Source organism: Melanerpes formicivorus, unplaced genomic scaffold, assembly GCF_026170545.1.
Source record: "Melanerpes formicivorus ecotype bairdi unplaced genomic scaffold, bMelFor1.0.p_v2 SCAF_26, whole genome shotgun sequence".
Classification (NCBI taxonomy): domain Eukaryota; kingdom Metazoa; phylum Chordata; class Aves; order Piciformes; family Picidae; genus Melanerpes; species Melanerpes formicivorus.
In genome coordinates, this window is record NW_027142378.1 from 4,958,487 (window position 1) to 4,983,248 (window position 24,762).

General features: G+C 47.6%; 1 protein-coding gene across 1 annotated transcript in view; it reads left to right on the plus strand.

Moving 5' to 3' along the window:
• The window catches only part of LOC137448694 (atypical kinase COQ8A, mitochondrial-like), a 38,121-nt gene that overhangs the window by 10,030 nt on the left and 3,329 nt on the right, over window positions 1-24,762 (plus strand). The window contains exons 2-12 of the mRNA XM_068153462.1: window positions 6,589-6,783; window positions 7,339-7,761; window positions 7,957-8,023; window positions 10,907-10,981; window positions 14,508-14,630; window positions 17,480-17,565; window positions 18,585-18,725; window positions 19,540-19,621; window positions 21,012-21,105; window positions 22,205-22,346; window positions 24,543-24,650. Coding sequence (XP_068009563.1) covers window positions 6,607-6,783; window positions 7,339-7,761; window positions 7,957-8,023; window positions 10,907-10,981; window positions 14,508-14,630; window positions 17,480-17,565; window positions 18,585-18,725; window positions 19,540-19,621; window positions 21,012-21,105; window positions 22,205-22,346; window positions 24,543-24,650 — 1,518 coding nt within the window. The 5' untranslated portion in view covers window positions 6,589-6,606. The remainder of the gene's footprint in view (window positions 1-6,588; window positions 6,784-7,338; window positions 7,762-7,956; window positions 8,024-10,906; window positions 10,982-14,507; window positions 14,631-17,479; window positions 17,566-18,584; window positions 18,726-19,539; window positions 19,622-21,011; window positions 21,106-22,204; window positions 22,347-24,542; window positions 24,651-24,762) is intronic.

Genomic DNA, 24,762 nt, shown 5'->3' on the forward strand with positions numbered 1-24,762 from the left:
AAAGAACAATTGGAGATAAAGTTGAGGACAACTAAAACTCCTGCAGAGCTGAGAGGGGGAATATGGGCTACTCTGAAACTGCTGATGTTTCTGTGGGGCTTTTTGCTTGATGGGGGTGGGGTTTGGTATGCTGTTTTCTTTCTCTTTGTTTTTTTCCTATTTATTGTTTTCTTTTTCTGTTTCTCTTTTTTCTTGCTGTTTGTCTTAATGTTTGTCTGATTCTCTTACTTTTTTTTCTGTTTATTTTTTCTGTTTCTCTTATGTTATTCCCCCCCTGTTTCTCTTTTGTTTTATTTTCCCCCTGTTTCTCTTTCCCTTAAATCACTGAGCTCTTTTCTTGGGTGGATAGTGAATTAACTGTTGGTGGTCGAAGTAACTCCCTTACATTGAAAGAGGCTGTGGTGACATGCACTGAAACATTTCCCAAATATTCATGGTGTATTTCTATATTATTAGAATTCTCCTTGTGTTTAAACTTGGTCTGTTTTATATATATGTGTATATTTGTGTGAGTATACACATGTGTATACCTTCTGTGATATGTGAGTGAGGGTTTTGACTGTACAGCCATCTAGGAAAATGAACATGGAGTCAGAGGCTGCTCTGTGTCTCTCTACAGACACAGAATCACCAAGGTTGGAAAAGACCTTCAAGGTCATCATGTTAAACCATTATCTTACTCTACCAGGGTCATTATTACACCATATCTAGACAGCTTTCAATACATCCAGGTCTGGATTCAGCCACTTCCCTGGGCAGTCTGTCCAGTCTTTGAGAACCCTTTTGGTAGAGATGTTTTTCCTGATGTCTACCCTAGCAGGTGGGAACTGTAGACGTACTGTTTCCCACTGGGGAGAAGGGTGCACAGGTTAGCATGTGGAAAAGAAGGGGAATGAATGGAGAGATGTGTTTTGCAAACTATAGAAATACAAGAATGTTCTTTCTTGTGAGGCTTTGTGTCTTTATTATTGGCCTGATAGGCTGAGTGTCTTTCTAGGTTTGTTTAAACCTTCAGCCCAGTGGCCTGGCATATTGAGGAAGGGAAGAAATGTGTTGCAGTTAGTCACTAGAGGATAGTAGCTTGTGAGGCAGATAGGAGTACACAGGAGCATCCCAGGGATTGATTTAACTTTGTCATTACAACAGGATTCAAAATCTGGTGTGGTGTCAGGAGATAATTTACCTACCAGTATAGCATCTAACCTCTACAAGTCCCTCTGCCCAGCTGTATGGACCTCATCTGGTGTCTGAGCATGACTTGGCTCTAGCCTTCTCATGCTAGAAGGTGTGGGTGTTTTCCAGAGATCCATTCAGCTATGAGAAGTTTACTAAGCAAAAACTGTGACACTGCCTGTTCATGGAAAATAGCTTGGCTGACACTTCTTGGCCCCCTTCAATCCAGGTCAGCAGGCACTCTGGGACAGCTAGCATAGGCATGACCCACTTCTCCGCACTCCCTGTTGGCACTGCCTGGCTTTGCTTGTGCAGGATCACAAGTCCTCAGGAGATGCAGACTTTGGACACTTGGACCAATTCTCTTTGAAACCACTCTTTAAATCTGTTTTTGATAGAGCTTGCTTGCAATCTTTGTTGATTTAGAACTTGCCACAGAGAGGGAACAGCCTCCTGCCTGCTGTCTGCGCTGGGTGTTAACTCACGCCTATTGCTGGGGATAGGTACCAGTCTTCTCGGGAGACTTCTCTCTCTCTGTCAGTCTTCATGTCTCTTGTCCTTGCTTGTGCTTATTGCTTTTTCATTGAGGAAAAAAGGTGATTTTTCCCTTTTTTTTTTTGTGTGTGTAGTCTTCCCTTCTTGATTATCTAGCATATATTTTCTTTCATGCTTTCCCCTTCTGGTTGTGCTAATCTTGTTAGTCCTTGCTTTCCGTGTCCTTCACAGAATAATTAACCTATGTATCCTGCTCAGTGTAGGGAGACAACCTGGGATATTTTCCACTTGAGGAAAATGCCTCCAATGCACATTGCACTGAGTAGCTCCCACCTTGTTGCTTGATGATGAGTACAAACACTATCTGAACATTTTCTTCTCCTAATAGCTAGTGCAGTATAGTTGTTTTGGTTTCCTCTGTCTTTTTCTGACCACACATTGTTGAAGGTAAGAACTTCATGTACAAAAGATGAGGAACCTGAAGGAGATGAGACATAATTCTGTTAAAAAACAGGAATATGGTCTTGTGTCTGAAAATGCATTCCTCTTTTTCTGCCTTTTATTTGTTGGTGACTCTCCTTGGGTTTGACTTCTGAAGTCCTTATTGAGCCATGTGCTTGTCCTGCCTTTTCCATTCGGGTCTGTGAGCTTCCTGTGGAGAATCTTTCAGATCATTGGAAAGAGCAAGTCCTGTAGGCTTTGTATTTCCTACCCAGAGACCTGTGTTCCAGCAAGGTGCTGGGATAAATGCTCTGTTAGAACAGCCTGACCTTTAGCAGCGCAGCATCGGGGTCTGTTGCTGCTGCTTCTGAGCTAAGAAACAATACCACTTGCACGATACCTGGGCGCTTAGCACTGCTGTGCAGAGGAAAGTGGAGGCAATAGCATGGAAGTGAGAAAGGTATTGGCAGCCATGTGCCCAGTGCTGTCTTTTATAGCCAGACCCATAAAGGACAGTTCACTTATTTCCTTAGTCAGGCAGTGCAGGTTGTGCAATGTCTGTTCTCCGTTCGTGGTTGCATCCCAGAAACTTTGCTGGAAGATTGATTTTCATTTATTTTTAAATGCAGATTTAGTGTCTCATAACTGTCACTTCCAGGGAAGTCCTTCAGCTCTTTTGGGGTGAAAGGGGGATATGGCATTAAAAGAATCCCTGTTAAAAATATATGTTGTTGTCTGAGTGTGCTCTGATCTGTACTGCTTTGTCTTTCCTTGCCCTTCTTGGGAGAGGGGGGTGAAGTTCTCTCATTCAAGCTTTGCTGTGCTTCTAACACTCGTGACTACAAAAGCACTTATTTCTTAAGTCGTGGCAACCTTTGAACTGATTTCAGCTAGGACAGCATTGTGTTGTTGGCTGGTTTCTTTGCCTGCCTTTTGAATGGCAGGGACTGCCTGCAAACGCTTTGAGTGAGATCCATGTGGAAATTTCCAGTGTGAAGATGTGTGGGGAAGAAACCACCTCCTGTTGACAGAGTGCCTTTCCTTACGTGGCAGGCAGCTTTCAAATTTAACAGTGTATTATGCAACATTAAACCAAATTGCAGTGATTTCACCCTGGAAAGATTCCAGGGGTAGCATTTCGGAGATTCAGAGAATGGTTTGGGTTGGAAGGGACCTTAAAGATCATCTCGTTCTAGCCCCACTGCCATGGGCAGGAACACCTTCCTCTAGACCAGGCTGATCAAGGCTTCATCCAACCTGGCTTTGAACACCTTCAGGGAGGAGGCATCCACAACCTCCCTGGGCAACCTGTTACAGCTAACTTATTATGCCTAATTATTTGCAGGCATTTGGTTGTCCTTCTAACAACTGTACTTAAAACATGTGATCCATGTGTCTCAAGCTGCGCCAGGGGAAGTTTAGGCTGGAGGTGAGGAGAAAGTTCTTCCCAGAAGGAGTAATTGTCCATTGGAATGGGTTGCCCAGGGAGGTGGTGGAGTCACTGTCCCTGGAGGTCTTCAAAAGAGGATTGGAGGTGGCACTTGGAGCCATGGTTTGGTTGTCAGGAGGTGTTAGGTGTTGGTTAATAGATTGGACTTGATGATCTCTGAGGTCTTTTCCAACCTGGTTGATTCTATAACCCATAATACTCACTCCTGGTTACCTTGCTCCTGATTTTGATGAGTGCATCTCCTGTGAGACTGCAGTAAAATTGTTTGTTTATCCAGAAACTAAACTCTAGCATTCCATACCTCTCCAGCATGACTGGTACGGCAGACATGGTTTTGGATAGGGTTTTGTATTTCCTGAGGAGGTGATGGGATGGATTTGTTTGTGCAGCAGGATGTAAAGTTCTGAGTGCTGTTGACACAGGATCCCTGGTAGGACTTCAATATAGTGAGGTTTATACATACATATAGTATGAATTATGGAATCACAGAATGCTGGGAGTTGCAAAGGACCTCCAGAGGTCATAGAGTCCAAGCCCCCTGCCAAAGCAGGATCACTTAGGGTAGGTTACACGGGAACACATCCAGGTAGGTTTTGAATGTCTCCAGAGAAGGAGACTCCACAATCTCTCTGGGTAGCCTGCTCCAGCGCTCCAGCACCCTCACAGTAAGGAAGTTTTTCTCTATGTTGAGAGGGAATTTCCTGTGGTTGAGTTTGAGTCCATTGCCCCTCATCCTGTCACTGGATGTCACTGAAAAGAGCCTGGCTCCATCCTCCTGACAGCCACACTGCAGATATTTGTAGACATTGATCAGATCTCTCAGCCTTCTCTTCTCCAGACTAAACATCTCCAGGTCTCTCAGCCTTCCCTCATCAGACAGATGCTACAGTTCCTTCATCATCATCATCATCATCATCATCATCATCATCATCATCATCATCATCATCATCATCATCATCATCATCCTCCTCCTCCTATCTCTCCGTTGTTCTCTCCCCAGTAGTTCCCTGTTCTGTTGAACTGGGGAGCTCAGAACTGGACACAGTATTCCAGATGTAGTGCTGAGTAGAGAGGGAAAAGAACCTCCCTTGACCTGCTGGCCACACTCCTCGTAATGCACCCAAATATACCCTTGGCCTTTTTGGCCACCAGGGCACATTGCTATCCCATAGATAATTTATTATCAACCAGGACTCCAAGGTCCTTCTTTGCAGAGCTACTCTCTAGCAGGTCAACCCCTAACCTCTACTGGTGCATGGTGATTTTCCTGCCCAGGTACAGGAGCTGAGCTTCATTAGGTTTCCTCTTGCCCAGCTGTCCAAGTCCTGCTGAATGGCAGTACAGCCTGACAGGGTGTCAGCCACTGCTCCCAGTTTGGCATCATCAGCAAATTTGCTGATTTATGTGGGTGTTGACAGATTGTCTTCTAAAAATGAATTGGTGCCTCTGTGCCTACCCAGGAAAGAACTCCAATATGTGGTCTTACACTACTGCTTGTTTGTTTTGTGTCCAAATCATTACTGAAAAAGCTCAGTAAGGTTGAACCTCAGCATCTAGTGCCAGGTGCATGTGCCAGCACACATATTCTGTGTCAGTAGAGGTGGAAGGACATGCAACTGAGCCAGCCCTAGAACTGTCAGTGTGGCTCTGCTTTAAAGATTTGTGAGATGAGTGAAATAAACAGGTGAAAATCTCCCTTGCAAAAGGGGTTTGGCATCGTGGGCACTACTGGGTTTGTGTTGTGGCACTTCTGTTTGTTTTGTCTTTACTTTGGCCAGGTTTTTTGTTTGTTTTGGTTTAGTGTCTGTCTGTTTGGCATTTTGCTCTGGTTTTTGTTTGGTTTGGGGTTTTGCTCTGGTTTTTGTTTGGTTTGGGGGTTTGCTCTGGCTTTTGTTTGGGGGTTTGCTCAGGTATTTGGTTTGTTCCTTTGTGTGAGTTTCTTCTTTCTTTCTTTCTTTGTTGTTTTGTTTTTTACATGAACTCCAGTGATATAAGAGAGTCACGGTCCTGAGCCTGAACTTGGTTCTAGGCTGAGACAAAGGAGTTGATGGAACTCATTCTTCTCAGAGAGACTCTGTTCTGCATCCTCTGCAGTATCCAGTTTGTGTTTAAGACACTGAAATTGCACAGACTGGTAGGAATCTGAGCGGGAGTGTGTCTGGAACAGAAAGGGAGCCCCAGTGAAAATGTAACACTCAAGTGCAGTGCTTTGCAAATGCTGTGCTAGGGAGTTCTGAGCTACTTAAGTTTCCAGTTAAAAGTAGCAGAGTGAGCTACACTTCCAGGACTGAGCAGACTACGTTGGAGGACAGGCAAAGTTTGCTCATTGGCGTGGAGGTGAAGGTCTTCAGCTGTGTAAAATGAGCAGGCATAGCTCCAGGGCAGGAATGGGATGTGACAGTTGTCAGTGCACTTCATCTGTGCTATTGGGCACTGAGAATATGTTCCAGGGCCTGATAATAATTAAAAGTCAAATGCTAATGCTTTTAATCCTTTTTAAGTGTCAGGAAGGAATCAAGACCACTTCTGAGGAAAGTTTTTGTCACTGTGAGGGTGACAGAACACTGGATCAGGCTGCCCAGGGAGGCTGTGGAGTCTCCCTCTCTGGAGCCCACACGGATGTGTTCCTGTGTGATCTGGTATAGGTGATCCTGCTCTGGCAGGGGGTTGAACTGGATGAGCTTTTGAGGTCCCTTCCAACCCCTAACATTGATTCGGTGACACTGCAGTGTTACTGACTTCTGCCTGTCTTTGCTTGAGTATTTGTGTGTCCTGGAACATTATCCTAATATTATCCTAGGAGAGCTGTCACTGTGGCTGGTAAGGTCAGCTAACCAGCTGTCACTCAAGCTGGCCTGTGTCCTGTCTGAGCTGCAAACAAGTTCCCACGGTGGCTGGTTGCCAAAGTGGAAAGCGATTGTCTGGGATATGCACCTGGCTCTTAGGTGACTTGAAACCAGTTGCAAAGTTATTCCCTTATGACCTTATGACATATTTTTTAATTTCTTTCGTCTCCTGTCATCTTTCAGCACAGAAAGACATCAGCCATGGCAGGTGATGCCATCATGGTCATCAGAGGCTTCACAAAGCTGAGTAAAGCGATCGTGGAAACCCAAGCGGGTCAGCTTCGGCAGGTTTTCCTTGGAGGTGATGCAGTTACCATTGCAAAGACTGTCCAGGCCACTGTTGAAGAGCAGTTGAGTTCTGCCTTGGGCAAAGTGCAGGTAAGCAAACCTCTTCACAGGCCAGGCTGAAGCTTTACTTTACTTCCAGCTAAGTTTTTAGTTTCGTTATGAGAGTGACTAGGAATTCCTTTTGCTTTACTGTGAATGTCTGCCGTGCCTGAGTCTCTACAGATCACTTAGTGCAGAGAAGTAACAGCCTAGCTGCATGCCCATCTCCCATGACCACAGATGGGTAGGGAGTGGATCACAGAATCACAGAATGGGCTGGGTTGAAAGGGACCTCCAAAGGTCATCTAGTCCAACCCCCTTTGCAGTAAGCAGGGACATCCCTGACTAGATCAGGTTGCCCAGAGCCCTGTCAAGCCTCACCTTGAATATCTCCAGGGATGGGGCCCCAACCACCTCCCTGGGCAACCTGTTCCAGTGTTCCACTACCCTCATGGTGCAGCACTTGTTCCTAACATCCAATCTAAATCTGCTCTTTGAAGCCATTGCCCCTTGTCTATCACTGCAGGCCTTTGTAAACAGTCTCTCTTCATTGTCCCTGTAAGATTTAAAGTTCTTTTCTGAAAGTCTTTCTGTTATTGTTTGCAGGATTTAGGCAAACAGCAGGAGAACTTGGCTGATCTCAGTGATAAGTTTTGGGAAGATTTTGGGAAGGACTATGAGTTCTCAGCCCAAGAGCGATCTGATGCTCCAATGGACTTCTCCACTTCCCCTGGCAAGCTTCACCAACACAGCAGTGAAGGCCCTGCTTACTCTTACACTACAAATGGACCTTTTAAAAGTACTGGTGATGCTGGAGATTCTGACATGGATCAGAAATCTTCTCCTCCCAAAATGGATGCGAGGTTATTCAGAGGCTTCAGGGACCCTGGAAATCCTTTTGCTGCTACCTTTGGACAAAATAGGGCTTTTCACCAAGACCATTCCTCTGTTGGTGGATTAACAGCTGAAGATATTGATAAAGCCAGACAGGCTAAACCAGGTTCAGGACAGAAACCCTATAAACAGATGGTATGTGATACTTGTTTTTTTTCTCAGTACTGTGGTTTCTATTCTGGATTGGCCTTACTCACCTTCTCCTTGGTTTCTCTCATTTCTTCCTCTTCTGCTGTTCCCTTTTATGGAGCTATCTGGCTGAAGCCCAGTTGCTTTGTGGATTTCTTTTTGGTTGATTTTCCTTTTCCCCTCCTCCTCTTTCTGCTGCAGCTCAGCGAGAGAGCCCGGGAGAGGAAGGTTCCTGTCACACGGATCGGACGGCTCGCCAACTTCGGAGGTCAGTTTGCACTCCCACATCTGCACTCACTAGGCTTCCACATTAGAATCACAGAATGGTAGGGGTTGAAAAGGACTACTGGAGATCATTGAGTCCACCCCCATTGCCAGAGCAGGATCCCCTAGGGCAGGTCACATAGGAATGCACAGTGACTAACGACTGGCTGTGGCAGTGCTCCTGATGAAGCTGGAGTTGGTTCTGTTCAAGAGAGACAGGGATCTGCTGGAGAGAGTCCAACAGAGAGCTACCAGGATGATTAAGAGACTGGAGCATGTGCCCTATGAGAAACTGAGAAACCTGGGAACTGGTTAGTCTGGAGAAGGGAAGACTGAGAGGGGATTTAATAAATGTTTATAAATAACTGAGCGCTGAGTGTCAAGAGGGAGGGGACAGGCTCTGCTCAGTTGCTCCCTGTGGTAAGACAAGGGGCAATGGATATAAACTGTAGTACAGGAGGTTCCACCTCAATGTGAGGAGGAACTTCTTCACTGTGAGGGTCACAGAGCACTGGAACAGGGTCCCCAGAAAGGCTGTGGAGCCTTCTTCGCTGGAGACTTTCAAGACCCATCTGGATGTGTTCTTGTGCTAGATTCTATGGTCCTGCTCTGGCAGGGGAGTTGGACTCAAAGATCTCTGGAGGTCCTCCCTAACATCCTGTGATCCTGTGATCTCTGGTTCAACTTGCTAATGAGAAAGTGCTTCCCACAAAAAGCTGGCTAGCTCAGAGCTTTTTCCTTACAGGCCAAAGCCTTCAGTCAGAATGAAGTTGTACTTTGAATCCCATCTTCTGTCTACTCTTTTATCATAACTGCTCTACGATAGCACAGCAAAAGAAAAAAAGCTCCCCACATAAACAGAGCTTTCAGGTGCATTCTGGGAGCTGCCTGTAAACAAGAGCTGCAGAGCTGGCATGCGTTATTGTTTGTGTTCAGATGGCAGGCTGATGTGTCCCTGGAGTTTAGTTTTTGTGTGCCTGTTGGAAAACAAAGTCATTCTTCAGAGGGCAGGGCAGATGATTTGGGAGCACACAGCAGAACTGCAGATCTCCATACTGGGCTGTGCTGTTTCAACAAGAGGGAGAGAGTGAGGTGCAAGTAGATCTCCAGTCTGTACAAGTGCTCTGGTCCTGCCTATTTGATTTGCCTTTGCTGAGGAAACTCCTTCTAGTCCCTACTGTCTTTACTGTTACTGTCCAGCATAGGCAGCTGGAGCAGCTGTTACTTTAATTAGTTGTTTTCCCAAACTTGTCCTTGCTGCTTTTCTGAACAGTGGTTAAATATAAACCAGATCTTTTTTTGGTATTGATTTATGAGGGTAGGGAGATGATAGTTGTCAAGGTTTTATTTACTTAGCCATCACTTATAAGCCATTCTCTCCCAGGAAGGCTGGCAAGTGGAACAGATCATGGATGCCTCCTCCTTAGAGGTGTTCAAGGCCAGGCCGGATGAGGCTTTGAGCAACCTGGGCTAGTGGAAGGTGCACCTGCCCGTGGCAGGGGGTTGGAACTAGAAGATCTTTCAGGTCCCTTCCAAACTAAACCATTGTGTGAAAGCCTGAGCTTGCAAGGTGAAGCTAACTGAAGCCCATGTGAATTTTCTTGGCAGAATGGGACTTAGTGTGTTAAAAAGCAGCTAAATGTCTTCAGTAATATTAACAGATAATGCTTATCTAATGTCTTATATCCAAGACTAAGTATGTTTCTGAGAAAAAGGGAATTATCACAGTGTTGCAAAGGGAAAAGGTGATCATAGCCAGTCTTACTTAGCTTAATCATCAGATGAGCAGCCTCACTGTGTTTTTGTTGTGACTGTAATGTTTTGAGATGATAGGTTGTGAACGGTTTCCCTCAAGCAGCATGTAAGGCTCTTGTAGTTCTCTCCCACAAAATCTGATGGGGAAGCATGTGTGCAAAATAGACATCCAAGTGTTACAGATGCCAGAAGACAGAAAAAGCGCCTCTCAGATGTAATTCAGATCAACACCACTGTGTTCTTCCTCTTTGTGTCTCTGTGTCAGAGTAGGAGGAGCTGGGGGCAGAGACATTCCATGCAGTACAGGAATAAACAGCAAGTGGGTTTTGTGATAACATCAGGGTTTAATACTGGCCAGAGTTCATTGCAGGTGCTGGCTTCTCAGCATTCTTAGTGTTCTGTAAAGGGAAGCAGGATTCCTGATCTGCTTTTTGCAGTAACAAGGACCACTGAAAAACTCACTTGACTTCAGTGTTTTTAAGCTCGAGTAGCATACAAGTCTCCATTGTAATCCAGCCTTGATTTCTACCCGAAGTGTCACTTCACACTTGGTTGTCGTCTTCCAAATTTATCTCTGGCTTCTTGCTGACAGCTGGTGGGCATGAAGTGGCAGGTGACCAAATTTTCTATGAACTTTGAGTTCCACTGCTGTGGTTGTACACTCCAGCACTCAACATCCAGGGCTGTTGCCTGTGGAAAGGCTGACTCCTGCTTCAAGGGGAAATGGAACTAACTGCCTCTCTTCTCCTGACCTCACTTTAAAAAGAACCCAAACAAACAAAAACACCCAAACCAAAAACCCCAATCCACCAAACCTGCCTCCCAAACCAAACCCAGGAAAGGAGAGCAAGGAAGAAATGATTGTTTATGGGCAGCATCCCCAGACCTATCTCTGTGTCATCTGTTTTTTGTTCTTGCCCTTCTCCAGCTGTCATGCTGGCAGGACAGAGCTCTTGCTTTGAGACTACTTCTAGGGTGACTTTGTGTTGCAAAAGCCAGGATGTTCTCATCAAGCTGTTTTGCTCCTGTGCATTTGACAGTGTGGCTTGAGGCTGATTACAAAAATGCTTGTGTATGTGGTTCAGAGGGTTTAAAGCTCTGACCTGGGTCTTTTTCCTTCTTATTTTTAAAGGACTAGCTGTTGGCCTTGGCATTGGAGCGTTGGCAGAAGTTGCAAAGAAGAGCCTTAGACCTGAGGAACGCAGTGGTAAGCCCCTTCTGTGTTCTCATTCTTAATTAGTATGATTTTTTTCCCCCTTATTTTTATCTATTTCTCAGGCAGAGTGGGAAGACTGTATTGTTTTGAAAGCTGAGCTGGTGAGGCAGTCAGGATAACAGGGGAACGTGGGTAGTTTTACTTATAACATAATCCTTCTCCACTTCCAGTCTTTAAGTGGTTGTGCTCTGAAACGGAAGGATGCTCTACCTAGCAGGGACTCCAAGGATGGCTGCTCTCTGCAAAGAGAGACTTTCTGGATATGTTCAGTGGCAATTCCTTATTTCCAATATTTATTCATATATTATTTTCCCCCCCTTTCTTTCTTCTCCCCGTTGGAGAGACCACACCTGGAAAACTGTCCAGTTCTGGGCTCTCCAGTACAAGAGAGACAGGGATCCACTGGAAGGAGTCCAACAGAGAGCTATAGGTTTGATGGGGGAACTTGAACAGCTGTCCTATGAGAGACTTGGGGCTGTTTAGTCTGGAGAAGAGAAGGTTCCAAGAAGAGAAGGGAATCTTAGAAATCTAGGATGGCTCAGATTGGAAGGGACCTTAGAGATCTTCTGCTCCAACCTCCCTGCCATGGGCAGGGATGCCTCTCAACTAGATTTGGCTGCTCAAGGCCTCATCCAGCTTGGCCTTGAACACCCCCAGAGGAAGTACCCATGACCTCTCTGGTCGACCTGTTCCAGAATCTCACCACCCTCTTACTGAAGAACTTCTTCCTAAGATCCAGTCTAAGCCTACTCTTCCTCAGGCTCAAACCATTCCCCCTGCAAATGCAGGGTAGCCCAGCAGAGAAGAAAGGATATTTGGCTGGCAGTCGTTGTTTTTCTCCAAGACCTGAGGTGTTTGAGGCTAAGTGCATTTCTTTGCTCTGATTTAAAAGCATGCATTCAGGCAAATGTGGCCACTCCTGTCAAGAATCCTTGACAGATTGTTCATACCTCTTGGAAGCTGATGCTTTGCTTTGCTTGTAACAGAGGAGAAATTGCACAACTGTTGGTATTTGTCTGCTTGCCAGATTACTTTCTAATTGGGCACACCCCAGAGTGAAAACATGAGCTTGCAGGTCTGTGAAATTTGAGGGAATAACATGAGCTTTGTTGCTCTTCCTCACAGCAGGAGGAAGGATCCTTCAGAGGGCAACAAACACTTTTTCCTTGCAGTAAAGGAATTGCACCTTTTTATTCTTGCTAGTGACATGATTATTTTGCCCTCTAATTACAACTTGGTGCCAGAAGTTGTCTCTGCAGCTTGCTTTGTAAAGAGTAAGAAACCTTGATTAAAGAATAAGGCAGAGGGCTGCCAATTTCAGTGCTAGGCATGGGAGTTACAAACTGAGAGCAGTGAATACTGAGCTGAGGCAGAAGTCAAAGTCTCTTTCAGCCCTCGTGCTCTCTTGGGGCTTTTTAGGCCAAGACCACAGGAGAGTCTCCAGGTGAATCAGGTACAGCCTCTTATTAGTGTCCTCAGATGTGTTTTTTACAGGATTTTACAACTGTGGGTAAGGCTCCTTAAATGACAACTGCCTTCTTGGGCTCTGCTGCTGCAGAAATGCATGGCAGTTTTGAGTCCAAGATCCCATTTTCTTACTGATATGATTTTTCTTTCCTGGCATTGGCAGCCTTAGCTCTTCCTGGAGGAAATCTCTTGATTTAGGGTCCCCTCTACATTTCTTTAAAAAAATACCTCTGCACCTCTTTCACAATTTCAGCTGGAGTCATTTGTGTCCAGCTTTTCTGGCTGGTAGCACCATAAGCACAGGCTGAGACCTGTCTCTCTTGAGGATGACCTGTTGTCCTGTTCTCTAGAAGCTGGTGGAAGATGTCTTTTCTCTCTCCACTGCTGCAGTATTAACTGTTTGGCACTTCAGACATCAGCAAGTGAGATGTGTGTATGCCCAAAGGCATGCTGAAGAATTTCATGCTCACTGACATCCAGGAGTGAGAGGAAAGTTGTCTTCTCTTGGTTACCCTCTTCTTGTCCAGTCAGTGCAAATGGAAGTGTCTCCACCTTTCAAATGGAGCTAGAAAAACTGGTCCTTGAGTCACACAACGACAAGCTAGAAACTCCTGAGCTACAGGTGATCCTAATAGCATGGCTTGAACTGTTCCCTTCAGTTGCTCTTACCAAATAGAGGGACCACAAATGTCTACACCCCTGCATGTTCTCTAGCAACTCTGCTAGCGCTGATCTGCCTTTTCCTGCTCAGATTCCCCATCCTTGCTTAGTAGCTACAGGGCCTTTCCCCTCTCTCTACCTGGTTTCTCTCTTATTTCCATGATCAACTTCTTAAGGGATTTATCCTAGAATAAAAAAATCTGGTGTGAGAGTTTGTGAATTTTCTCCCTTCTCCATCCAAGCCTGATGTCCTGGACATAAATTCTTTCCACTATCAATTCCTGTGAATAGGTGCAGGAGGGGGTTTTGTTGGTTTGTTTTGTTTCTGGAGGAGGGTTTTACTCACAGAATGGTTTGGGTTGGAAGGGACTTTACAGATCATCTAGTTCCAATAGGGACACCTCCCGCTTCTATTGACATTTTTTTCCCCTTTCCCTGATGAAGTAGGTTAAAACCAAACAATAAACCCAAACTACAACAGCAACAACTTTGTGATCTTAAGATGGGGAAGTAATAATTTGTACATCAAAAGGTGCCAGCCATTTTTAGGGAAAAAAATGTTAACTTACTGAAAATCAGCATATTTCTTCATGAACTTGTGCTGGGTTTTATCCCTACTTCCTTTGCACCTAGCCTTGGAAGTGTGTCTCTGTTCTCCCTCCCCGTGCCATTTACCTAACCCTGCTTTTGACTCTTGTTTCCAGGTCATTCCTTGCTCGTGTTTCCTTTTAGCAAAGTACACAAAAAAGCAACGGCTGAGCACATGCCGCCTGGTGCTCAGCTACTGGCCTTGTGGGCTTGACTTCAATGAGAAGCATGCCAGGACAAAGGGGGTGGGGAGTGCCTGTATCTGGCTCTTTCTCTGATAAGACTTGTAATACTGTCAGGGTTCATTGGCTGCTGGAGGTGACTTCAATCATTAACCAAGTCCTTTAAGTCCTTTATCCTGCCGCAGACTCGGAGCAGGATGTTTCTGTGTGCCAGTGGTGTGAAGGAAGTAAAGCTTTGCCTCAGTACTTTCCCTAGCTCCTGTGTGTCCCATGGAGCTCACACAAGGGATTATTTACCTCATCACTGCTAAAACCACAGAGTTTTCCTGCTGGGACAGTAGAGGTGGGATTGCTGAAAGTCAGAGCTGTTAAATGGCTCCAAGCAGTCCATTCTCCAGAGCCAGCTTTTCCAGTGAGTGGAAAAGCAGCTTGACCTGCTCAGTCTCTGGGAATTCTCACATTGGAACTGGATGATCCTTGAGGTCCCTTCCAACCCTAACAATTCTAGGATTTTATGATTTTCTGGGCATATCTCCTGTTGAATGTGGGCTAGCAGAATGAAGTGAGCATGATGAGGTAAGGATGGTGTTCACCCATGTGCTTTCTCTCCTCATCCACAGGAAAGAAAGCAGTGATGGATTCCAGCCCATTCCTGTCAGAGGCCAACGCAGAACGAATTGTGAGAACCTTGTGCAAGGTCCGGGGAGCAGCACTGAAGCTGGGACAGATGTTAAGCATTCAAGGTAAGAGAGGTCCTCAGCTCTCCTTAGTGCTGAAACGTTGGGCCATTGGCTTCTTGTGCTATATGGTCAGCTGTCTGGAGTCAGTCAATGTCAAGTGAGTGTGAAGAGACCAGACAAGTGGCTTTCCCATCTGAGAGCAGTGGTGGAGACATGTTTGATTGAGTTCAGTCTAATCCCAGTATGAAATCACTGGAGGTATGCACTAGGTACCACCACGTTCCCAATGTCCCTGCCATGTCAGGCACACAACTGGTTGGAACTGGCTGAAAATAGTGACACTGTCTGTGTGAATTGTAATGCCTGTATTAAAAGCAGTTGTTGGGAAGCATGCATTTAGCAGGGACACCTCTCATGGAAGGGACACTTCTCCTGGCAGGGATACCTCTCCTAATGGCGACCCCTGCTCTACATGCAGGTGTCCCTGCTAGAAAGGAAAAGGACAGTGTCAAGAGTGGGGATTCTGCTCTGCTCTGCTCTCATGAGACCCCACCTTGAATACTGCATCCAGTTGTGATGTCCAGCATAAGAAGGACACAGAGCTGTTGGAGTGAGTCCAGAGGAGGGCCACAGAGACGATCCAGGGGCTGGAGCATCTCTGCTAAGAGAACAGACTGAGGGAGCTGGGGTTGTTCAGCCTAGAGAAGACCCAAGGGAGACCTTAGAGGTGCTTTGGAAGAGCTGGAGGGATCCTACAGGAAGGCAGCAGAGGGACTTTTCTTGAGGGTGTCCAGTGACAGGACAAGGGGGAATAGTTTGAAGCTGAGGGAGAGCAGGGTTAGACTGGAGCTGAGGAAGAAGTTCTTCATTATGTGGGTGATGAGACTTTGGAAGAAGAAATTCTTCATTATGTGGGTGATGAGATTTTGGAATAGGCTGCCCAGGGAGGTTGTGGATGTCTCCTCCCTAGAGATGTTCAAGGCCAGGTTGGATGAGGCCTTGTGCAGCTGAGTCTAGTTGAGAGGTGTCGCTGCCCGTGGCACCGAGGTTGGGGTAGAGGATCTCTGAGGTCCCTTCCAATCTAAACCATTCCATGATTCTATGAAGAACATGGTTCCATTCTTTGTTGACCAAAAGTGGTCAAGGTTATATCCACAGCCTTCTCCCATTACAGCAATCTGATTGTGGTCTACGTGCATTGTTGGCACTGAAGCTTTGCTTGGAAGTCCACAACAGCTGATAATAGAACACCTCTTTTAAACTTGAGGAGAATTCAAAGTGATATTCCATCAAGCTCTGAAGCCAGTGACCACAGGGGAAGGCATGAAGTGGCATCCATGTCTGTAGTGAACTGTTACAGTCCTGGGAGATAGCAGGTGTGCTGAATTCAAACCTTATCTGGACCTGTCCACTTTGCTTCCTGCCCAACTTCTTAGGGAAGGAAAGGACCGGCCAAAAATAGATGTTACCCTTGTCTGGAAATAGCTTTGGAGATGTCGCTGAAACTGAGTCAGTGTCTGAGTGTTTGAAGGGCTCAGCTTGCTTGGCTTGTGTTTCTCCTTGTGTTGTTGTAGATGTTGGCTGGCGAGGCTGGATCTAGCCCTGTTTTAAATGACCTGGGCTAGCCAATACAGCAAGAGCAGCTCCCTGTTCCACAAAGGCCTGACTGTGGCATTCCATCATTTTTCATTTGCCAGTCACTTATTTTAGGTGTGTGCCAGCCTGATGGCAACACTTAACAAAGCAGAGGGGGTGACAGCAGCTGTGGCATCAAACTGCCACACAGATCCTGCCTTTATCACCCTTTTAAAAGTGCCAGGTGCCAAAGACTGATGGTTCAGAGTGCAGATCCAGAAGGAGCTCTTGGGCTCCTTGCTTTCTATGGCCAGCATCTCAGGAAGGAGGGGTGGGTATGAGCTGTGTCTGGACATCAGCTCTGAAGTTAACCTGGGTCTAATTAAATTCTAAAGGCACTATTGCATTGCACCTGATGTGTGCTCAGAGCCTGGGCACAGCTGCCCTGGGCTTGGATGTGAGTAAAGAGGGAATAGCTGTGAAAAACCAGATCTAAGGAGCAGAAATGCCCTGGATTTTTGTCACTTGCCTGCTGCTTCCTAATGTTACTGAGCTCCGGCAAGAGTGTCACACGCTTACTGATTGACTTCACTTTGGTATCAAGAACATGCAAGGCCTTCAGCAACTTCAGTGGTGCTGCCCAACCCTCACTTGACTGGAGACAAATGTGTGGAGTGCTGCAGTACCTGGTGAGAACATAGGCCCCTGGTAACTTTGCTGAGGGACAGTTGTGAAATGGAGCTCTTCTTCAGCCTTCTCTTCTCCAGGCTGTACAGCCCTGTTTGATGATCCCCTTGGTGACAGAGCAGAAGCTTCTGTCAGTGCCTGGAATGCACACACCAGTGCCATGTCTGGCCTTCTGGCAGGGCTCTAGTGTCACAACTGTAGTTTCACTCTCTGCTCCTGCAAATCCTTTTGATCCCTGACTTGAAGGGACGTAATGGGACCTCCTCTTGAACTCCTACTCACTCCAGTGAGGGTTTGGTAGTACTTTCTAATGCTGCTCATGGCTTCAGTGGGAATTTGTGAACAGGAGGCATCACACCTTTAGAAATGATTGGAAGAGAGAAAGAGAAGTCCTGGGCACCAGTAGCACAATAAAAGGCTTCTTCTTGGTGGTGCCCAGTGATAGGACAAGGAACAGCAGGTATAAGCTAGAGTACAGCACCTCTGGTGCTGGTTTTGGATATGGGGAGTTTGCAAAGTAGAATGATTTCAGAAGCCTTCGCTGGGGCATGCCTGGGGGCGGGAGAGCTTGGCTTGTCTGTGTGCAGGTGCCTGCTGTTTGTGTGCTGGAGAAGCAGAGAATGCAGTGCTGTGTGCTCTTCCCTTGGCAGATGATGCCTTCATCAACCCCCACCTGCAGCGGATTTTCGAGCGTGTCCGTCAGAGTGCTGACTTCATGCCCATAAAGCAGATGATGGTGAGGAACATCCCTTCCTGCTTATGGGGGAGGAGGGGACAGTAAGAGGAAACATCACCTGTGGCATACCCCAGTAAGGGAGATCGGTAGGGATTGTTCTTTCACTAAATGTTGCATAGCTTCAGGTGGGGTAGCTTCAGATTCATTTATGTGCTGCCTTTTGCCTCCAAAGCACTGAAACTTAGCTCTAGACAGAGGTAAAAGTGTGTTTTGGTTTGTTTTGATGTCCCAAGTCTGTGCTGATGGAACAAGGTGTTGCATACAGATACAATTATAGGGTCTTGTTGAATGTAGCCTCCTCTTCTGTTTCCATTCTCTCATCTTATGGCTGTTAAGCCAGTGTCTGGAAATGCCTAGAAGCAGCTTTTATTCTGATGAGAAATGAACAGCAACCTTGTCCATCCTTTTCTGCTTAAAGCCAACCCACCATCCAGGAGAGCCAGAACATGGCAAACTCGATTTTCTGTCCCTGCTTCCCTCTGTGGATTCAGCTGACACAAAAGGAATTGCCAGCGCTGCATCTGAATGACACTGAGCAGAGCCAGAGCTGGCAGCCTAGCAAAAAGGCTGTTAAAGCAGGTTGTGATGTTTAATTGTCAGTATTGCCTTCAAGAGAGTCACTCTTGCGTGCCTGGATTGCTTCTCTTCAGTTGGGCAGTAAGAGGGAGGAAGAGAAATATCCAAACTCCATGCTCATTTTCTGGAGGATGACAAGTGGCACCAAAAAGGGGACTGAGTATCCTGAGGGCAGTAGTGTTTGCGCTCAAGATCACTGTCCTTTAGGCCACAGCACAGAGCCTCACATAGATCTGATCAGCATCTGCTTAGTGTTGGGCAGCACTGCTGGCTGGACCCTCCCTTGTGATGGTGTGGGAGGGAGGACAGTCTAGAAAGCAGGGTGTAGGTACTCACAACTACTGCAAGCTGCGAGAGGCACCTCAGAGGAGTGGGATTTCCCCTAGTGAAAATCCTAAACCTTTTATTCCCACATCCTGATGCCTTTGTTTGTTTGTTTGTAGAAAACCCTGAACAATGATCTTGGCCCCAACTGGAGGGACAAACTGGAGTCCTTTGAAGAACGTCCCTTTGCTGCTGCTTCAATTGGTCAGGTTCACCTGGCACGCTTGAAAAATGGGAAAGAAGTTGCCATGAAAATCCAGGTGAGCTTCAGACCAGCCTTAGCACTTTCCTGTGCCCCACAGGAGGGCAGGGGAGCAGTATGAGCATGCTTGCTGCTAGACACATACAGGCCTTTATGCAAGTGAAAGTGTGGGCCCAGTGAGTCCTTACCTAGTGCTAGGCTGTGTAGCTCGAGACAGTCTCTGACTCCACACAAGTGGAAGACACCTCCTAGGTAGATCACTGCAGTGTGGGGATAGTGGTGGTGAAAGACTGCCTGTGCTTTTAGGGCCCTACCTGAGCAGCCCCATCCCTGGGATGTGCACATGCCACTTGCCCCTTTTCTGGCCACAGCCCAAAGGTTAAAGAAGTTTTAAGTGATGAGCAGGCAGTGACTGTTGAGCAATGACAGTGACCTTTCATGTGCTGGAAGAGTCCTTGTCAAAGGACCTGAAGGAGCCCTTCTGCTTGCAAGGAGCTACACCTTAGCATGATGTCTGTCCCATTTTAGATGCTGGGCTGTAAATAACCTTTTAGAGGAGGGGTAAGCTTTTACAGAATCACAGAATTATAGAGGTCTGTTCCAGCCTCAGAGATCATCAAGTCCAGCCTATGGCCTAACACCACCACCTCAACCAGACTATGTCACCAAGTGCCACACCCAGTTAAACACCTCCAGGGACGGTGACTCCACCACCTCCCTGGGCAGTCCATTTAGAGGTGGTGCAGATAGAGCCTGGCTCACTTGTAGGTGGCTGTGTGGTGGGAGGATGTTGAGCTGGAAGTTTTTATCTTGCTCTATACAGCTTAGGTCATTTAGGTATCAACACTGCCCTCTCCCATTCTGTCCTGCAGTACCCTGGAGTCGCCCAGAGCATCAACAGTGACGTTAACAACCTGATGACTGTCCTGAGCATGAGCAACATTCTCCCTGAAGGTAAAAACACAGAGAGCCTTGGCAAGTTCTGCCTTTCCCCTGGCACACAGAGGAGCAAGCAGCATGCTGCATACTTCTCTCTATAGACTGGAGAAAGGGAAGCAGCCTTGAGGAAACATTGAAAAGGACTTGAAAATTGCCACCTTTGCCCAGGAGCAGATCTCCTGCAGAAAGTGGGGGAGTTAGTGAATGTGGGCAGTCAGTGTAGGGCCAACTTGGGGAGTCATGCTCTGTTCCCCTCTCCTGTTGCAGAGCCACCACTGCCTTGGGCACATGCCCACCCCAGTATTCTCTAAGAGTAGTGGAAAATATACCTGTGATTTCTTTTTTCTGACCATGACCAGACCCAAAGGGGCTCCTGGCAAAGTATCAAGTGTCAGGGCATACTCCCTCAGATGGCTTTCCAGGCATGAAGGATGAGCAGTGTTCAGGTTAGGTTGTCCTTGTTCTTTTCTGGTACAGTTGGCATTACTCACTCTTCTCTGTGTTTCCTGTAGCCTCCCATTCCCTGCTCTTTCCAGTCATTCTGTGTTCTTCCCAGACTTGTGGAGTCATGGAAAACTGTCACACTTGGAGCTTGCTCAGTGTCCCAGCACGCAGATTAAGTCCCTTTTCCCACAGGGAATCTAGGACTTAAACCATTCTAGGCATCCATGAATCTACAGCAGCTGCAGGCACATAACTGGGAAAAATGAGTATTAAGTTGGAGGGGACCTTGAAGATCACCTGTCTCCAACCCTCTGCCATGGGCAGGGACACCTCCCACTAGACCAGGCTGCCAAAGGCCTCTTAGTAAGACTGCACTTAGCCAGGCTTTAAACCCAGCCTGGGTACTGACAAAACTGGGGTCTGCTCTTGGTGGTGGCAGGGCAGGGCCCAGCTGTGTCTGGCCTGAGAAGCAGATTGGTTTTCCAGCTCCAAAACTAAGACTGAACCTAGCACCTCAGGTCCTGCCTAGGTGCTGTAGCAGTTCACCATCTTGGTCCTGCTGTTTCTCCCTCTCATAGGCAGATAAGATTTTGGACCCTTCCTTGCTGCTTTTTTGGCTAGCCTCTGGGTACTCCTGCTCCTTGGTGTGTGTCTCTGCACAGCTATGCCAGTGTGGAGAAGTGAAAGCTGGGGCTGTGGGGTAGGGTCTGGGGGGTGACAGAGCCCTGCTGTACAAAGATGGTGTAGATGTGTCTTGTTTTAGGAGCACCTGTGTGGCCTAGGCCCAGGATTACCCACAGAACCTGTGTCTACTTGGAAATGCTCTTCGGCTCTCTGGAGCCTCCTGTACTACTCAGCTCAGAGCTGGCTGGGTAGCAGATTGGTCCTCAGTTGCACTTCTGGAAAGCTTAGCCTGAGGAGCTCCTTTTTTTCTCAACCTACTTCTCTGTTTGACTTTCAGGTTTGTTCCCTGAACATTTGATTGAAGTCGTGAGCAGAGAGCTGGCCCTGGAGTGTGACTACCAGAGAGAAGCTGCCTGTGCAAGGAAATTCCAGTATGTTCACACCACTACCTTCAACCCCTTCCATCTGTGCATGCTGTAAAAGGCAGGAGAGGTTGCTTAACTGCAGGGACAGTGGGGAGATAAATGCCATGCCCTGGGATGTGCCTGTGGGCTGAGCCCTCTGCCAGAATTACCACCTTGTCTGAGCCAGGCCTGTAGTGACTCAGCTGAACTGTGATGCTGAGCATGAAACATGGGGGTGAGGCAGGTGGCTGCTACCCTCTCTCTTCTGCAGAAGCCCACAGGAAGGTACTGCAGTAACTCTTGAGGCAGTGCTTTCTTTGCAGGGAATCCAGGGGAGGACCACAAGATGATCCAAGGGCTGGAGCACCTCTGCTGTGAGGACAGGCTGAGGGAGCTGGGGTGTTCAGCCTGGAGAAGAGTAGACTCTTGGTGGGGGGATACCTTAGAGCTGCCTTCCAGTAGCTGAAGGGATCCTACAGGAAGGCTGGAGAGGGACTTTTCCCAAGGGTGTCTAGAGACAGGACAAGGGGGAATGGTGTGAAGCTGAGGGAGAGCATGGTTAGATGGGATCTTAGGACAAAGTTCTTCAGTATGAGAGTGGTGGGACTGGAATGGGATCCCCAGAGTGGTTGTGGATGCTTCCTCCCTGGGGGTGTTCAAGGCTGGGCTGGATGATTTTTCCTGTAAGAGTGGTCAGACATTGGAACAGGCTGCTCAGGGAGGTGGTGGAGTCACCATCCCTGGAGGTGTTCAAGAAACATGGCCCTGGTACTTTGGGACATAGTTTAATGGCCATGTTGGTGTAAGGTTGATAGTTGGACTCTATGATTTTAGAGGCCTTTTCCAACTGAAACTACTGATGATTCTATGATGTACCAGCCTAGTGCCCGTCCAATGTCACTCTCTGGCAAGAGATGTGAGCTCAGCAGCTGGCAGCAGCCCTGTGTCACTGGTGTGGCTTCTGGTGACTTGATCCCTACTGTAACTGCTAAGGAAAACAGCTCCTGGCAGCCACAGCCAGGATGTGAGGAAAGCTGGCATGAAGGGGCTGTGTGCTGCCTGAGGTGTGGCAGAGGGACCCAGGTGCTCTCCAGGCTCCTAACCTTCTCATCTCTTCATTCTCTAGGGAGCTGCTGAAGGACCACCCCTTCTTTTATGTCCCAAAAGTAATAGATGAGCTGTGCAGCAAACACGTCCTGACCACAGAGCTGGTGTCTGGCTTCCCCTTGGATCAAGCTGCAGGGCTGAGCCAGGAGATCCGAAATGAGGTACTGTGAGGTGCTCCTGCCTCTCCCCTCACTCATGCTTGGCCTGCCTGGTGACTGGTAGAGCAGGGGACACTTTGTGGAAGGGCAAACCCTGAGCACTGCAAAGCAGGATGGGATCTGGGGACTGCCTAGAGTCTCTGTGCAGGGAACTTGGTGATGACATCGGAGTCTCCCCAGGCCGGTCTGGGCCTTGCAGGAACCAGTATTCAGCAGGGAGGGGCTGGAGGGGGTAAATGGAAGGGCAGCTGAAGGGGAGGTAGCTGAGCTGCATAACTTCTAGGTGCCCTTAGGTTTGGGGAAGAGATTGTCACTTATTGGGGGGGGAGGGTCTTGTTTTGCAGCTGCTCTGTTGGGCAGAAGTGCAGAATGACCTCAGTGTTGTTATCCCCTCCTGGGGAACTGACCTGTGCTGCACAGGGCTGTTGGAAAAGTACCTCCTGGTAAACAGGAGGGGGGATGTGAGGATGGGTAGGCGTTGGTGCTGAATATAGCAAGGGATGGGAGTGCTGTGGTGAGACAAACAGCTGCTCCAGGGGCACAAATAACTGTTCTGGTATCTGCATTTTCTCTTTTTGTTTTGGTCTTTTTTGTGTCTTGCTGTGAACTGTCAGCTGTTAGCAGGTCATTGGGGAAGAAAGCAGAGTGTGTTCCTCTACATAAACTGATCTCAGTGGCACACTGGACTTGAAGCTATGCCAGAACTGGCTGCCTGTGACCCCTGAGCTCGTGTTCTTAGGGCTTGTCCCCCTCCAGCAAGCTGCTGTATCATCAGGGCTGCTTTTGCAAGGCTGGGAAGGGGGCTGTTGCTGCAAGAGAACCCCTTCGTTCCTAGAAGCTGCTGGCCTGGCTGAGCTACAACCCTCTGACCCAGATGGCAGAGTCCTGTTGCAGGCTCTGTCTTGCATTTGGTGCTCACCTCTCTCCTAGAAGACATGGTTCACTCAGTTTGCAGCAGCTCAGGGACAGAATGGAAGTGGCAGTTACGCTGCTGCCCAGGCTCCAGCTTGCATAACCTCACAGAATGCTAGGGGTTGGAAGGGACCTCTGGAGATCACCGAGTCCAACCCCCCTGCCAGTGCAGGTTCACCTACACAACATAGCAGCTTGTGTTTTAATTCAGTGAGAGCCCTTGCTCAACTACCAACAGTATCTGGAAAAGTGGCCCTCACACCTTGCTCGAGTGGCAACTGCAAAGCCAGCCCTGGGCTGACATCAATCAACCCTTTGCTTTTTCTATCCAGATCTTCCCTATCAACAAGGGAAGGGAGTTTTGATAGGGGGTTGTAGTGATAGGATGAGAAGGAATGGATTGAAGCTTGAGAAGGGCAGATTTAGACTTAGAACAGCTCTGCTGTAGTGTGTAACTCAGCAGTGGGCTCTTCAGAGAGCAAGCTACTCTTGCTTCTCCCATGCCTGTCAGTCCCTAGGTGTGAGCCTGCTGCTCATCCCTTGAGCTGGCTCAGTGCTGAGCCCAGCAGAAGACTTGGCTGAGGAGTACATGCTGGGTGTACACAGCTAGTGAAGAGCCCTTTCAGTAAGGTTTGGTCCTAGCTGTGTGTCGTTTGGCAGTGTTATAGGGAAAGACTCTCCAGTTTAACTTCTTTGGGCCTGTAACTGAAAATGTGGAACCACATCCCATTTTCCATTACCTACCCTGGCTTCATTTTGGTCAGGCTCCTGCAGTTCTTTCCACCACATGAGGCTCTAACACTTTGCTAGCCTCTCCTACCTCTGTTTCTGGATGCCTCTTGGCCTCTTGACATCTTGTGGAGATGTTCCTTTGCTCTCAAAGCAACAACCAAATGTGCAGTCAAAGCTGGGAGGGTCAAAGGCAGGACCAGGACACAGGTAATGTGTGCAGCTGAATGATCCCTGGAGCCTGCTCTTCTCAGCTGCCAGATGTAGGCCAGCAGCCTCTCTGGAGGCACCTCTGGGGGGCTGCCAGGAGCTACAGCTCAGACTGATATAAAACTTGAGTGGCTCCTGTGCTGCCTGCTAAGGATGTCTCATGGCAGGTGTGGGCTGGGAGGCACTGGGAGGTGCTCCATCACCTCTTGAGTAGTTTTGCAGCGTGCAGCAGGGAGTTCCTGCCAGTCTGGTGATGTGTCCCTGTTTGCTAATGCCCACTGTAAATGGCATGTGTGAGTAGGGCTTGCTGCCCTCCTGACTTTCTGCTTTCTCTCCTTGCTTTTCAAGATCTGTCACAACATCCTAGTGCTGTGTCTGCGGGAGCTGTTTGAATTCAGGTACATGCAGACTGACCCAAACTGGTCAAACTTCTTCTACGACCCACAGCTGCACAAGGTAAGCCCAAGCTGCTGCTGCCCTGCCTCTCCAAGAGCTGTTTTACACCAACTTCTGATTGTTTCCCACTGCCAGAGTTTAATGAGCCCTTGGCTGAGATTCTGATTCTTGC